We start from the raw sequence: 13,403 nt of genomic DNA, 5'->3' as shown, positions 1-13,403 counted from the left end.
AGCTCCTCGGAGAACCAAGGAGCTGGTTGAGACCGACGCCGGATCAGAGGCCGCAAAGGCACAACACGGTCCAAAGCTCCAGCCGCGGCCTGTTCCCAGGCCGCAACTAGTTCTTCAGTCATGTCGTGGGCCAGGCTCTCGGGAAACGGCCCAAGCTCTGTCAGGAACCTCTCCGGGTCCATCAGGCGCCTGGGCACGCATTGGTTCCGTCTCCCTGCGGTGGTGAGTAGCGGTCCGAAAGTCCAGACGAAGAAGAGAATGATCTGACCATGACAAAGGCTCAATAACTAAATCATTTAAAACCAGATCATTCGCCCACTGGCCAGAGACAAAAATCAGATCTAGAGTGCCTCCTCCGATGTGTGTAGGGCCGTCCACTAATTGAGTCAGGTCCATGGCCGTCATGGAAGCCATGAACTCCCGAGCCGTCGAGGATGCCACGCCAGTTGATGGCAAGTTGAAATCCCCCATGACCAACAGTCTAGGGGTCTCAACTGCCAACCCGGCCAACAGCTCGGGCAGGGCTGTTGTCACGCAGCAAGGAGCCAGGTACGTGATCAACAAGCCCACCTGAGTCCTACGACCCCACTTCACATAGAGGGATTCACAGCCAGCTATCTGAGGCACAGTGGTCTCCCTCGGTTCCAGGCTTTCATTAATAATAACCGCCACCCCGCCACCCCTACCTTGGGCCCTCGGCTGATGAGCCATATGAGTTAAGCAACTGGCTTTCAAGGGAAGTTTACTGTGGCTTGTAACCTACTCTGTACTCCCCTGGCCCTATTCCACTAAGGAAAAGCAGAGGAATGCTTGAGAAGAAATGCTGGGTTCAGAAATTACAAAATCCTTAGTAACGAACTGGCTGTACATCCACATGAAATATTTGTGTCTTGTGTATAGCCACGTGAGGCACAGCTCATTGGTGTATAGGACTATTATATTGCGGCCATTAGATGACCATGCCAGTTTTGAGAGGGTGGCTACAGAAATTGACAATATATCAAAGAAATACAGGAAGCTATTATTTCTTTGCTGCCATCTATTAATGATTGGATGACTACAGCACAAATGTGGCAGTTCTACTGTACATGAAGCTGGAAGAGGCTGCAACTATTTCTACCCTGACTCTAAAGTTGTTTGTAGTGTGACAGGAATAAGCACCATAAATGCAAGGTTGTGCATTTCGTTTCCTATTAAAGTAACAGTTGGAAAATTCCTGTGGGTAATTTCCAGCTTGGTTTGCACTCCGCACACTCACTGTAAATTCCTGTCTCTTGATTGCAATGAACACATGCATTTCTCAGTGCATCTAGCAAAAATATGGTTGTTTATTAAGATCAAAGCAGGGCTCAAAATCAGCTAATTGGCAAAATGGAGCAAAAGACAAATAAAAATAAGGAGGGAGAGAGATATGAACAACAAAAATAGTTTGCATGATGAATCCAGGTCTCAGAATTTTCCAGAGCTATTCCATGCTGCTTCAGCTAACTTTGCAACCTAACAGTGAAGTCTGCTTTAGTCTTTATTTGGAGTAAATTGCTCTTGAATTCCCCAAACTCCTCTGGATTCCTTCATTTCTTACCTTGTCATTTAGTAATGTAATAGTGAAGCATCGTATAAAAGCAGAGATCAAAATCCCAGTACTGGTTCATACAAAAATTAAGTGAAGTTGAACAAAACAGCTGCTTTTTATGTTGCATTGAGTCTGAGTCTAAAACAGTGAAGCAGCTGAATGCCGCTAGCTGGCAGGAGGAGGACAATTTAAACAATGTTCAAGCAATGCTCAGAACACATTAAAAGATTCCCTGATACTAGCATTTATTTTAAAAAAAAAAGAAAAAACCAATCTATCCATTTTGAAGTTTTTTTCCAATCTGCCAATGGCTGCAAGATGTATTTGTCTTCATTTATCTATGCAACAGGCACATTATTGGTGTTTTAGTAATTAATGGTCACCGATCTGTGATACTTTTTCAGTCGCCTCAGCAAAAGTACAAGCTTACCAGAGCAGAAAGGATAAATTACAAAAGCATAGTTTTGCCCAGCTAGAGGTGAAGTACACATTTCATAAACTATACAATTTGACTTTTGTGTGAACTTACTATAAAAAAGCTACTAGGGTGAGAAACTATCAGAGGCCTGGTTGTAGCATAAGGGGGGATGGGTGTAGTCATTTCTTGCCAACCTCAATACATTGGAGCTCTTCCCTCTACTTCGTTCGATTAAAATGAAGTAACCAATCCTGCCTCCCACCCACTCCCCTAACCCTGCTACAATTTGCAAACCAAAAATAGGAATAAATGCAGGAATAAAGTGCATTTAATATATGGTGTCATTTGAGTCAAGGGGGAAGCTCAGCAACACTATGGTGAAGGGCAACATTATTCCCGTTTTTCACAGTTGTAGTTCACTAGCTAGCAGAGTGAGATTGCCAATTCCATGGTTTGGGTTTAAATTATTTCCAAACAGCTTGCCCTTGGAACATCTTTTTTGGGGTCTCCCCAGAGACACACTGTTCTTTGTATCTGGGCCTAAAGCTCAATCCATCCTTGTTACAGGTTAGAAGCAAATTAAAAACCATATCCAGTCTTGTCTTCTGCTGTTTTTAAGCTGCTCAATTTTAATGGGTTTTAAAATGTTACTGATTGTTAAATGTAGTAAACTGCCTACAGCTGCAATATAGGAGTAAATGGGATATAGATTTTAAAATATTGAAATTGGGAAATGTAAATTAGGTTTATTTAACCTTCACCCACTGATATTCTTGTTTTGCAATCTGTAAGAAATGGTTCAGCGTTGTTTTAGGATGCACTGGAGAAATCTAAGCAGGCTACCACCTGGCTGTTAAAATTCCCTCTGTCCCATTTCCTTTCAGGTGTAAACAAGGCCATAGCTATTATTTTAATTTAGAAAACATGATCCTCTTGTGAGAGCTCATTGTTTTCCAAAGATTGGACACATCACATCATAGAAGATAATTGCACATAAGACTATTGTAGCAACACCTTTCCTGTTGCTCTGGATTAAGTTTCTTCTCTTAGGCCTGTGATAGAGAACCTATGGCATGTGTGCCACAGGTGGCACGCGGAGCCATATTTGTGGGTACGTGAGCATTGCCCTAGCTTAGCTCCAGCGCACTGGCCAGATAATTTTTGGGCTTTTTGGTCCCACCAGAATTTGGGAAACAGGCCATTTCCTGCCTCCGGAGGGCCTCTGTGGGGGGGGAGGCCGTTTTTGCCCTCCCCAGGCTCCTAGAAAGGCTCTGGAGCCTGGGAAGGTGAAAAACGGGCCTACTGGGCCCATTGGTAAACTTTTTGTCATTATGTGCCAAAAGGGGGGGGAGCGCGGGGGGTCCACACACACATGTGCGGGGGGCAGGACTTAGGGGCATTGAATTATGTGTGTGGGCATGCGCGCATGTGACCCCCTCCCGCGCTCCCCTCACTTTTAGCACGCGATGGCAAAAAGATTAGCCATCACTGTCTTAGGCTTTTCAAGTTGATGAAGCCATGTAAATAATTTTTTGATGATTAATTCATATAACAAGTAAAAGTCTTAAAGTTTGTAAAGTGACATTCAATCTTTGTCTCCCTCCAACGTTGTATTTATTCATCATATTTATATAGCCATTCATCTCACAAGATATTACTCTGGGCAGCGTAAGATAAAAAACATATACAATTAAAAACATCTGCACCAATTCTACACATACCAATAGTGAACACACTGTGATCGTCATAATATGAGCATTGGTCATTTCCTCACTGCCATAACTGTGGTCCTTAAACAAGACAATTGCTAAATGAGAACCACCTGTTTATTAAACTCCTAAAATAATATTTTCATACTACTACATCAGTGGCTTTTTTGCTTCTTATAAATCAATGGATTTTTTTTTTAAAGTAAGGGTTAGTGTTAGTGCAGGGGTCTGCAAACTTGGCTCTTTTAAGACTTGTGGACTTCAACTCCCAGAGTTCCTCAGCCAGCTTTGCTGGGTGAGGTACTCTGGGAGTTGAAGTCCACAAGTCTTAAAAGAGCCAAGTTTGCAGACCCCTGGATTAGTGTCAGTATCCATTACTAGATTAGCAGAGGAGATTTGAACTTATAGACAGTGCACCACTTCACTATTTCATCCTTACTTTGTGAACCTCAAACCTGTTGACACAATTATGTTTTGAGGGACTTGTAGAAGGGTATCAAAGATGGAGTCGATTCAACCTCGAGCAGGGTGGTGATATTCCACAGTGAGGATGCTATGGCAAAAATAGTCCATCTCTTGAGTCCCACCAGATGTAATTCCTCCAGAGACAGAATCTGCAACATACATTTTCTGCTGGACCATCACTGATGGTCCATATCAATTAGAAGTCAATATCAGCACCTTAAATTGGACCCAGAAGCAAATAAACAAGCAATGCAGCTAGCAGAGCAGAGATATAATGGGTGCCATTCTAGGGGCACACATAACTTTCCATGCCACCACATTTTGTACCAGCTGAAGCTTCCAGATATGCTTCAAGGGCACAGGCATAGAAAATAATGGTGGTGATTATTAAATGAAGCCATGTTTTTCAATCTGGTGCCCTCCACTAATATTAGGATCATTACCTCTTCCTGATTATCCAAGGACGAAAACCAGAGCCTCCAGGGTATTAATCTGCAAGGCTTATCCCATAATTGTGCATCTTGTCTCTCCTCTATCTCCAGGTAAGAAGCAGGTCTTGCATTTCCACAGAACAAGCAGTGAAGAACCTTGAGAATGTTTACTAAATCTGGGTTGCCAAAATTGTGGTGTTTGCTAGATGGACATTGGAGGTATTCTTTTGCTTCCATTTAGCAGTTTTCTGGATGTTTGCAGCCTCAGTATGATCACTCTGTTTAAAAACGGATGTACTGTATTTGTTTGTGGTAACAATTTCTCTGTACTAATTACTACCATATGAATGAAAAGAATAACAGTAATGGAAATCAGTGCAACGGAAGATATGAAGCTAAGCTCATTTACCAACACGCAGCACGATGATAATGAATAAAAGTTTAATACATGACCAAAGTACCTCGTAATTTTTATGATTGCACATGAAAATGCAGTTATTTGAAAGGAATATGTTCGCCCTGGTTTGAATCTAGCAACTTTGCTGCTTGTACATTCCTACATGTTTTTTTTAAAAAACTACATAACTATGCATTCAGAAAAGGTGCAATCTAGAAGTTATAGAACACGGGGAAGCTGCCTTTTTGGCGTTTGTAACTATTACAGGCAATAATTTGTTTTTCCGTTCAAATTGTTTCAAATGTCATAGGTACACATAGATACATAGACAGGCAGTCCAATATTTTCACTGGTTTTTGTATTTAAAGATAAAAAGGTGTTCAAGCTGTGTGTTAAGTTGTACGAAAGAGTTATTCCTGAAAATGAACTGAGCAATGGAAAAATTCACCCACCTTTCAGCTGTATTGTGGTAGCACAAAGAGCACAGTAGGAAAAAAGCAAACGCAGCTCTGCAGCCAGCTTTGCAAAATAGTTAATAAAGTTGCAAGCTAGAAGGAAGGCGAGAACTATTTGGAGAAAATAAGCTTTCAAAAACAAATAATCTTAGTTAAGTCTAATCTTAGACTTAACATGGACCATCGATGCTTGGCTTGGTACCTTTGAAGTAGGTTGGAATGACAGCTCTTGGAAATCTTAGCCACCAGCACCCACAAACCATAAGTAGACGAACACATCTGGAGGCCATCATGTTGAAGAAACATGCAGAAGAGATGCTTTAATTTGTGGGCTGCTTTGGAGAAGTTAGCAGCACTCAGATGATCTGGAGTAATATCAGAAGCTGCATGGAAGTATCCCTGGAGTTACCAAGAACTAAGCTGTAGTGAGATGCAGGTAATCCTCGGTTTCAAACCACTTTCTCAGTGAGGGATCCCTGGTGCTGTCTGAGCTTGGCTGTTTTCTTGTATATGCTTTGCTACCCAAATTAGGCAACATCGTCAGCGCTAGTAGGGAATGGGGTTTCTGTTAGAAGATAGGACTGAGCTGAATGGGTGGTATCATGTTTCCCTGAAAATAAGATCAGGTCTTATATTCATTTTTGCTCCTAAAGACGCATTAGGTCTTATTTTCTGGTTAGGTCTTATTTTGGCGGAAATACAGTACTAAATGCATCCATGTGGCTGACAATCTTAATTGGGGCTTATTTTGGGGGTAGAGCTTATATTACGAGCACCCTGAAAATCATGCTAGGACTTATTTTCCAGTTGGGTCGTATTTTTGGGGAAACAGGGTAGTTACAATCAGTCCTCAAAGTTCCAGTTGTCCCAGCATTCGTTGGTATGTGATCGCAGTCTGGGCACTTGGCAACCAGCTGCCACTTACAACAGTTGTAGTGTCCCGTGGTCAAGTGATCTCCATTTGCGATCTTCCCTGCTGACTTCCTACAAAGTCAATTGGGAAACCGGCATAGATCACAGATCACTCTGGTGTCTTCCACCAGCAGCAACTACACACACCCCACCATGCTTCTGCCAGATCCACCCCTTGCGCACCCTGTAGCAGCCACCCCAAGCCCTGCCATGTTTACACTGCACCTGTCCTTGTATCCCCTCCTGCATGCTGCAGCAACCACTTACCCATCAGCTTGTGAGCTGCTTAGGGCTTTGAACTTCCTGCTGTCTTCCCCACTGACTTTGGTTGTTGGAAGCTAGCAGAAATTTTGCAAGATTAATAACCTACAAACTTGCTTAACAATGGCAATGGAAACTGCTGGGATTGCCATTGTTAAGTGATGTGTCATATGACATTGTGCTTTACGACTGCATTGTTTAGTGAGGGAAATTCTGGTTCCAATTACCATTGTTAATCAAGGACAATTGATTAACCCACAATTATTTCTTTATAAATTTCAACATCTATTGTGCTGAAAAATAACATAGGAAGTGAGGGATAGGTTAATTTTTGGTGAAAGCGCATGATTCAATGAAGGACAAGGAGGAAAATACCACTTGTAAAGTTTAAAACTGTCAAGAACTAATTTTTCATAGCACAAGATAGCTCTCTTATTAGCACTTGGCTGCCATCTAATGGCCAACCAACTCCTATCATTCTGAGAAAGTCTGTGCTGAAATGAAACTGAAGGCAAGATTCAAAGTGACAGTATTTGCAGCTGTAGCCAGAGGATTGTCAGCGTTCCAGAAAACCCCCTCCTGCAAAAAAAGACTCCAAAGCAAACATCTTTCAAAGTTCTTTTACTAGCATAGGTAAACTGGCACAACTGGAGAAATTCCGAATCTGGGGATCCGGGTTTTTCCTCAGTAAGGGAAAATTCAAAATCACCCACCCCCCTTTGACTCCTCTGCCGATCACATGCAATCGCCAACCGTCCCAGCTCGAGGCATCACTCCGACCACTCCTTCTTTATTTATTTATTTATTTATTTATTTACATTTATATCCCGCCCTTCTCCGAAGACTCAGGGCGGCTTACAGTGTGTAAGGCAATAGTCTCATTCTATTTGTATATTTACAAAGTCAACTTATTCTTCTTCTTATTATTATTATTATTATTCTTCAGTTGCAGTCTTGGCCTGACCTTGACCGGCAGGAAGAATGTTATTATATCTAATGGCCCCTTCTACCAAATCCCACCTCCTATTTTCCCACACATGGGAAAATGGCAGCGCGGAAGCCTCTGGTCTAGTATGGCTTCCAAAGCTGACAAGGATAACTAGAATCAGAAGGATGCTCCCAGCACTCCTGCCTTCCTACTAGGCCAGTGCACAAAACATGATCTTGCATCCTCTAAAAAGGCCTTAATTCTAAAAAGTCTCTGCAATCAACTGAACTGCAATTTTATATTTTAAAAATTATATATTGCCTTGCAAAGATATCACTCTTTTGCATATATGAACTAATCAGGATATTTGTAGAAAATCTTAAAAGGTATGTATGGGGAAAATACTAATACCATGCTCTCATTAACAAAAAGATTTCTGTGATGATCATCTATGCTCCTGGTCACTGCAGGAAACACAGGTAGACTAATACATTGAAATCCTTGGATTACAATGATAATTGGAATTTCCATTGGAAAATGATGCAGTCATAATGTACAACATCATGTAACCATATCATTTAGCGACAGAAATCTCAGTATTCCCAGATGATGTTGTAACCCCAGGACCACTCGGGTTAAGTAGGTAGAGGCAGGAGTCCCAGATTTGAAGCAGCCGCTCAGCGAGTGTGTAAATGCTGCAGAGGGATGCTCTGGACAGGCTGTGCAGAGCACAGATGGGCAAAACAGCAGCAGGAGTGACTTCTGACTTCCTGCAAGCTTCTCCATTGGCTTTGCTTATGAACATTGGAAATCACATGACTGTGGCTAGCTGAAACACTATAACTACAAGCTGGGTACCAAATGCCCGTAATCCAGTCATGTGACTACAGGGATGCTACAACAGCCAGAATTCTAAGGACCAGTCATAAGTCCCCCTTGTTCAGCACTGTTGTAATTCTGAACGGTCACTAAATAGAATGACAGTAACAGAATGACAGAAAACAGGTGCTTGTAACCTGAGGACTACCTGTATGTGTCAGAACAAAAGATCACACTGGAAAAACAGTTCCTTTGTCAGTGTTCTACCTGTCTCTCCCACTACTTTTTACCAAATCTTTTAGCTGGGGAGTTTACGAACAGAACTTAGAAAAGGTCTGTATGCAAAATAAGTATATTCTATCACTAGTTATGTTGTTGAGCAATTAGTCAAATTTATACATTGTCAACTTTCCATAAATCCACCGTAACTTTCATTTCTATGTCAGAGTCTTCATCCAAACTAACCCTTAATTTTGCAGAAGGTGCTTGGGAAACCAGTCATACAAAGATCAAGTGCAAGCTGTTATAGAAAACTAACATGAGCATCCGCAATACAGAATTACTGAGTTTCTTTTCTTAATTTTTAATAATGAGTGAAGAATTTAAAACATAGAATTATTACCAGAATCAATTGGTGTATGCTCTAATGCTTTAGAAAGCAAGATGCCTTCAGTTAATGTCATAACCCACTCTATGGTTATCAACTTAACCAATAAACATAACAGCATTAAGTATCAATTACATCACATTGTACCAGAAAGAAAATGGAACACGCACTCTTTAGTATATGTGTCTATAGCAGACACAAGGAGGGCAAGTCATGGAATATCTTGTGGTATGAACCATGTGATTCACATATGTTCTTTGGTGGCCTTTCCTTTTACCCCTAACTCTTCCAAGCATAATTGCTTTCTCCAGTGAATTCCCCCACATGACATGGCCAAAATAAGTGGGACTCAGTTTTGTAATTTTGAGAGAATGCTAGCCAGCGTATTCAACCATTTTATTTCTATATAAGAAATAAGGATAGAATGTAAACTAGTACTTCCTAATCTCAACAATTTAAAGGAAATTGGTTGGGGAAATTCTGGGAGTTGGAAATCCTCACAAGTTAAATTGCTGTGTCTGATAAACATTGGTGTAAACATAAGAGTGCTCATATTTAGCTAATAATTTTGACCCAATTTTGACAGGTAACAAGGTAAACTTTTTCAGAAGTAGAAAGTACTTGTTCACATTAATAGAAATGTTTAGAATTATATACATTTGTTGATGTTGCTTTGCTTTATAGTATTTTTGTAGCTTCCTGGCTACTTATCAGTAAGTAAGGTGGGAATGGGGCAGAAAAGCAATTTAGTTTGTCTGGCTAAGCTGCTGCAATAAAACACTGAAACTGAAAATTTCCTTTGCTTTGTTGTGTTAATAATAATAATAAAAAAGAAGATTCCCAAAAGTTATCTTGAGTGCTGTGCCTTGGATCAACCTTACATGCTCATAACAAAGTCATTTTATTAAAATTACATTTCAGTGTGTAACAATTTCTAGCCTGGCACAGGAAATAATGCAACTGAACAGAAATTTTATTTTACAGTACATGAATTGTTTAATCTAATTTCATCATAACTAGTAAACTAATCAGTGACACACTATAATCCTTCTTTAAACTGAAGAACATTAAACAAAATATTAATTTAAAACATATTTAACTTAAATTATGATTTACAATAAACATTTTCTTTTAGGAGTACTGCAATTTCCCTTTGTTGTCCTCCCAACCTGATGTATCGTGGAAAGCTCTACAGGTGACATGCCAGCATTATATGGTTATTACTAAAAATATCTGTGACTACCACATCTTCCACAACAGTGGACTGAGCAGAACATGTACCGCAACCCAATGTTGACAAAGAATAGCATTCCATGGCCTTTTAAGTTCCAGCAATCAGTCTGAACCTAAAAGTTCCTGCATGTGAAATTTCCATTCTTTCGGTGGCTCTGATTGTATTTCTCAGCAATATTTTATGTACAAAATATTTTACATATTTTATGTACAAAAATATGTACAAAGATCTGGCTATATCATATGCTTTTTCCAAATGCATTCTTGATGGCATAAGGTACTGGGGATATTCTGGAAAACAGCTGACCCACCAACTAGGAACATACACAGGGTATCTGCCATGTTGTATTTCAGAAGAACAAAAAACTCTTTCAGCAGAATTCATACAATAGGGCTGAATGCAGGAATGCACAGGCTACAAACTTGCAGGTCAAAGAGAATGGAAAAGGAGAGAACTATTCCACAAGTATGGTATCAATGTTCTCTTGAGAGAGGTCAGGATCCAATGTGTTTTGTGACTCCACCTGAGCTTGTGAGAGAGTGCCGCTTTTCACCATACTTGGGATCCAATTGTCACCATATGGCTGAAACTTGACGGCTGCAGTGTTGCCAACCCGCTGGTATCGGGCAAATTTGAAGTGTTTACCTTTGTGCGTATACATGTGTTCAAGAAGCTGGTTTTTTCGGAGAAATTTGTGACCACAAACAGTGCAGCTGATCTTTCTTTTCCGTGAAAAGGAAAAGTTACAGTTTAATTCTACAGGTTCTGTGTCCTTGGACACCAGTGACAGCTGGCCAATTGGCAGTGCCTCTAAGCTGGAGTGGCTGGGATATTCATTTTCTTTCTGAAGGAAGGAACTGAGTCGGTGGCTTTCAGTAGCTTCACAGTTTTCACTGAGTGGCTGTAGTTGGCTAAGGTTATTGCTTTCCAAGATGGAGGTGGGAACCCTGAAGGGCAATGATTCTGACACATGAGTAAACAAGTGTTCACATAAATTGTTCCTGGACTCAAAATGTTCCCCGCAGTACTGGCATAAATGAACTTTGAGGTTTTCTTTGGAAAAGGATGGACCCCTGAGATTTGGGGAGGATGATGTGTGACTCTGAGACACAACTGGCTCTGCGTCAGTCTTCTCTTGCTTTATAGTCACAGGTGGATTTGCAGTCTCCTCTGGTGGTTTCCCAGCTGTCTTGGTAGAAGGATGGGAAACCTGCTGGTCCAAAGACCCATCATCCAGCCCAATTGCCAGAGATAGCTGGAGCTGAGGGTGATCTCCCTGATTAGTGGCTCTACTACCAATATTGGTTAAATTTTCCTTTGCTTGGAGATTCTCCTTCATAGCCTTGTGTGTGGTTGAGATCTGAATCCCATAAAGGTTTGAAGACTGCACCACCTCTGGAGAAAGCATCTGGTTCATTTCAATTGCCATGCGGGAAAGATAGTCAGCATGCAGGAAACGGATGCCTTCTTCTAGTCGCGTATGATTGACCATCTGTTTAGGTCCTTTGCCAGTGTACATTATATGAAGCAAGTAGCTGAATATGTCAGGTTGGATATCAGTGGGCTGAATCTTTATGCATTCACTGCTTGAAACAAATGTGAGAATTAAGTAAGAACACCATGGTTAAAGCTGTTTATAGAAGGATGAAGGCAAGCATATTCACTATGTCTCAAAGGAGCCTTAAGAACCAATATATTAATTAAGATATACAATTTCAGGGATTCGGAGGCCCTTCTATAAATGCATAAAATGGACTTCCAAAGTAACGGTCATATATAGGTGCATAAAGCATTAGGAAAAGTATTGGTCGTGAAAATATATTAAAATGTCACTGCATATCTAAGAAGAAAAGCTGCCGGATACTCTAGGCCAGGGGTCTGCAAACTTGGCTCTTTTAAGACTTGTAGACTTCAACTCCCAGAGTTCCTCAGCCAGCAAAGCAAAGCTGGCTGAGGAACTCTGGGAGTTGAAGTCCACAAGTCTTAAAAGAGCCAAGTTTGCAGATCCCTGCTCTAGGCTAACTTACATGCAAATGGTTGTTATGCTTTCCTCCTGGCTTGAGATTACAAGAACAGTGTCATCTGGAGACTGTGGCCACCATCCTGACTTCTCCCTGGTGACACCCATGAGGGAGGTGTGTTGTTTTGAAAACTGCTCCCCATTCCCGCATTGCTCTTAACAGCTGTCAGGAATGAAGCTAATAGAAGTGTTTCCCCCACTCAAGATTGGTGACTTGCTGCTGTTAGGAATGACAGCAATGCTGTCCTCTGAACATAACAGAGATGAGAAAGGAAAGCTTGGGAATTTTTTCTTGCCTCAAAAGCCAGACACCCCAACTCATAAAATTTAGCACCCAGAAAAGATTATTTGTAATTGTGAAGAAAATAAGGACGAAAAAAGGAGGAAGATTCACACCTAGTACACTGATGGACAGGAGGAAGCTTACATTTCTTAAAAGTTATAACTCCCTGCCTAACTTCTCTCATGGCCTCCTTGCCCTTTTTGCTGAGTTTCCTCCCAGATTAAATCAAAGATAATATCCCTATTTTCAGCTAAAGAAAAGGAGGGGAAAGTTCACAACAGTCTCTCAATTAGGAGCACTGAACTTGTGGAAGATTTTCCATGAAGTTCACAGTTTCCAAGCAATAAAAAAACACCAGATATGCTTCTGTTCTCACTGCAACCAAAACATAAATGGCCACAGAATCACACAGCCCTATGACTGGATGGGAGAAGAACCATCCAGCAGTGGGACCCTCCAGTAACTCTTCTGCTATGAAACAGAATCTTCTCATAATAAGTCTGTTTTCTGATATATAAATGTATCCTTTACACCAATATTTTTCAAACTTGGCAATTTTAAGACGTGTGGACTTTATTTCCCAGAATTTTCAGTCACGCATCTTAAAGTTGCCAAGTTCGAAAAATGCTCCTTTAAACCTATATAATAATTCAAATGAAGATCATCTTGTCCATCACTAAAATGATCCCTTTTATCTGAGCTCCTGATTTACTATCTTTATTTTGCAGGCCATTTGGAGATAAACAGATACATTATTTGAAGTCATGCCCACCAGAAATTTCCATGATATATGTAGAGGCTAGCAAATAAAATGCTAAAGATCACGTGAGAACTGTAATTTCTGAAGCTCCCATCAAAAAGTCAACGTGAGTCTTAAAATGTTCTTCAAAA

General features: G+C 40.8%; 2 protein-coding genes across 3 annotated transcripts in view; one reads left to right on the top strand and one right to left on the bottom strand.

The window, feature by feature from the left end:
* AKAP5 (A-kinase anchoring protein 5) overlaps positions 1-5,034 on the top strand; it is a 32,234-nt gene extending 27,200 nt beyond the window's left edge. Inside the window, exon 3 of the transcript XR_009152703.1 lies at positions 4,708-5,034. The gene's annotated coding sequence lies outside the window, so the exon portion shown is untranslated. The remainder of the gene's footprint in view (positions 1-4,707) is intronic.
* Positions 5,035-9,927: 4,893 nt separating this feature from the next.
* The window catches only part of ZBTB25 (zinc finger and BTB domain containing 25), an 18,934-nt gene continuing 15,458 nt past the window's right edge, over positions 9,928-13,403 (bottom strand). The window contains exon 3 of one of the 2 annotated variants that reach the window (XM_058162889.1): positions 9,928-11,795. In XM_058162889.1, the coding sequence (XP_058018872.1) occupies positions 10,664-11,795 (1,132 nt within the window). In that variant the 3' untranslated portion in view covers positions 9,928-10,663. The remainder of the gene's footprint in view (positions 11,796-13,403) is intronic. The other variant, XM_058162890.1, reaches the window with a different exon arrangement.

Source organism: Ahaetulla prasina, chromosome 1, assembly GCF_028640845.1.
Source record: "Ahaetulla prasina isolate Xishuangbanna chromosome 1, ASM2864084v1, whole genome shotgun sequence".
NCBI classification, from domain to species: domain Eukaryota; kingdom Metazoa; phylum Chordata; class Lepidosauria; order Squamata; family Colubridae; genus Ahaetulla; species Ahaetulla prasina.
Note: the sequence above shows the minus strand (reverse complement) of the source record. Positions and strands in the feature narration are given on the sequence as shown.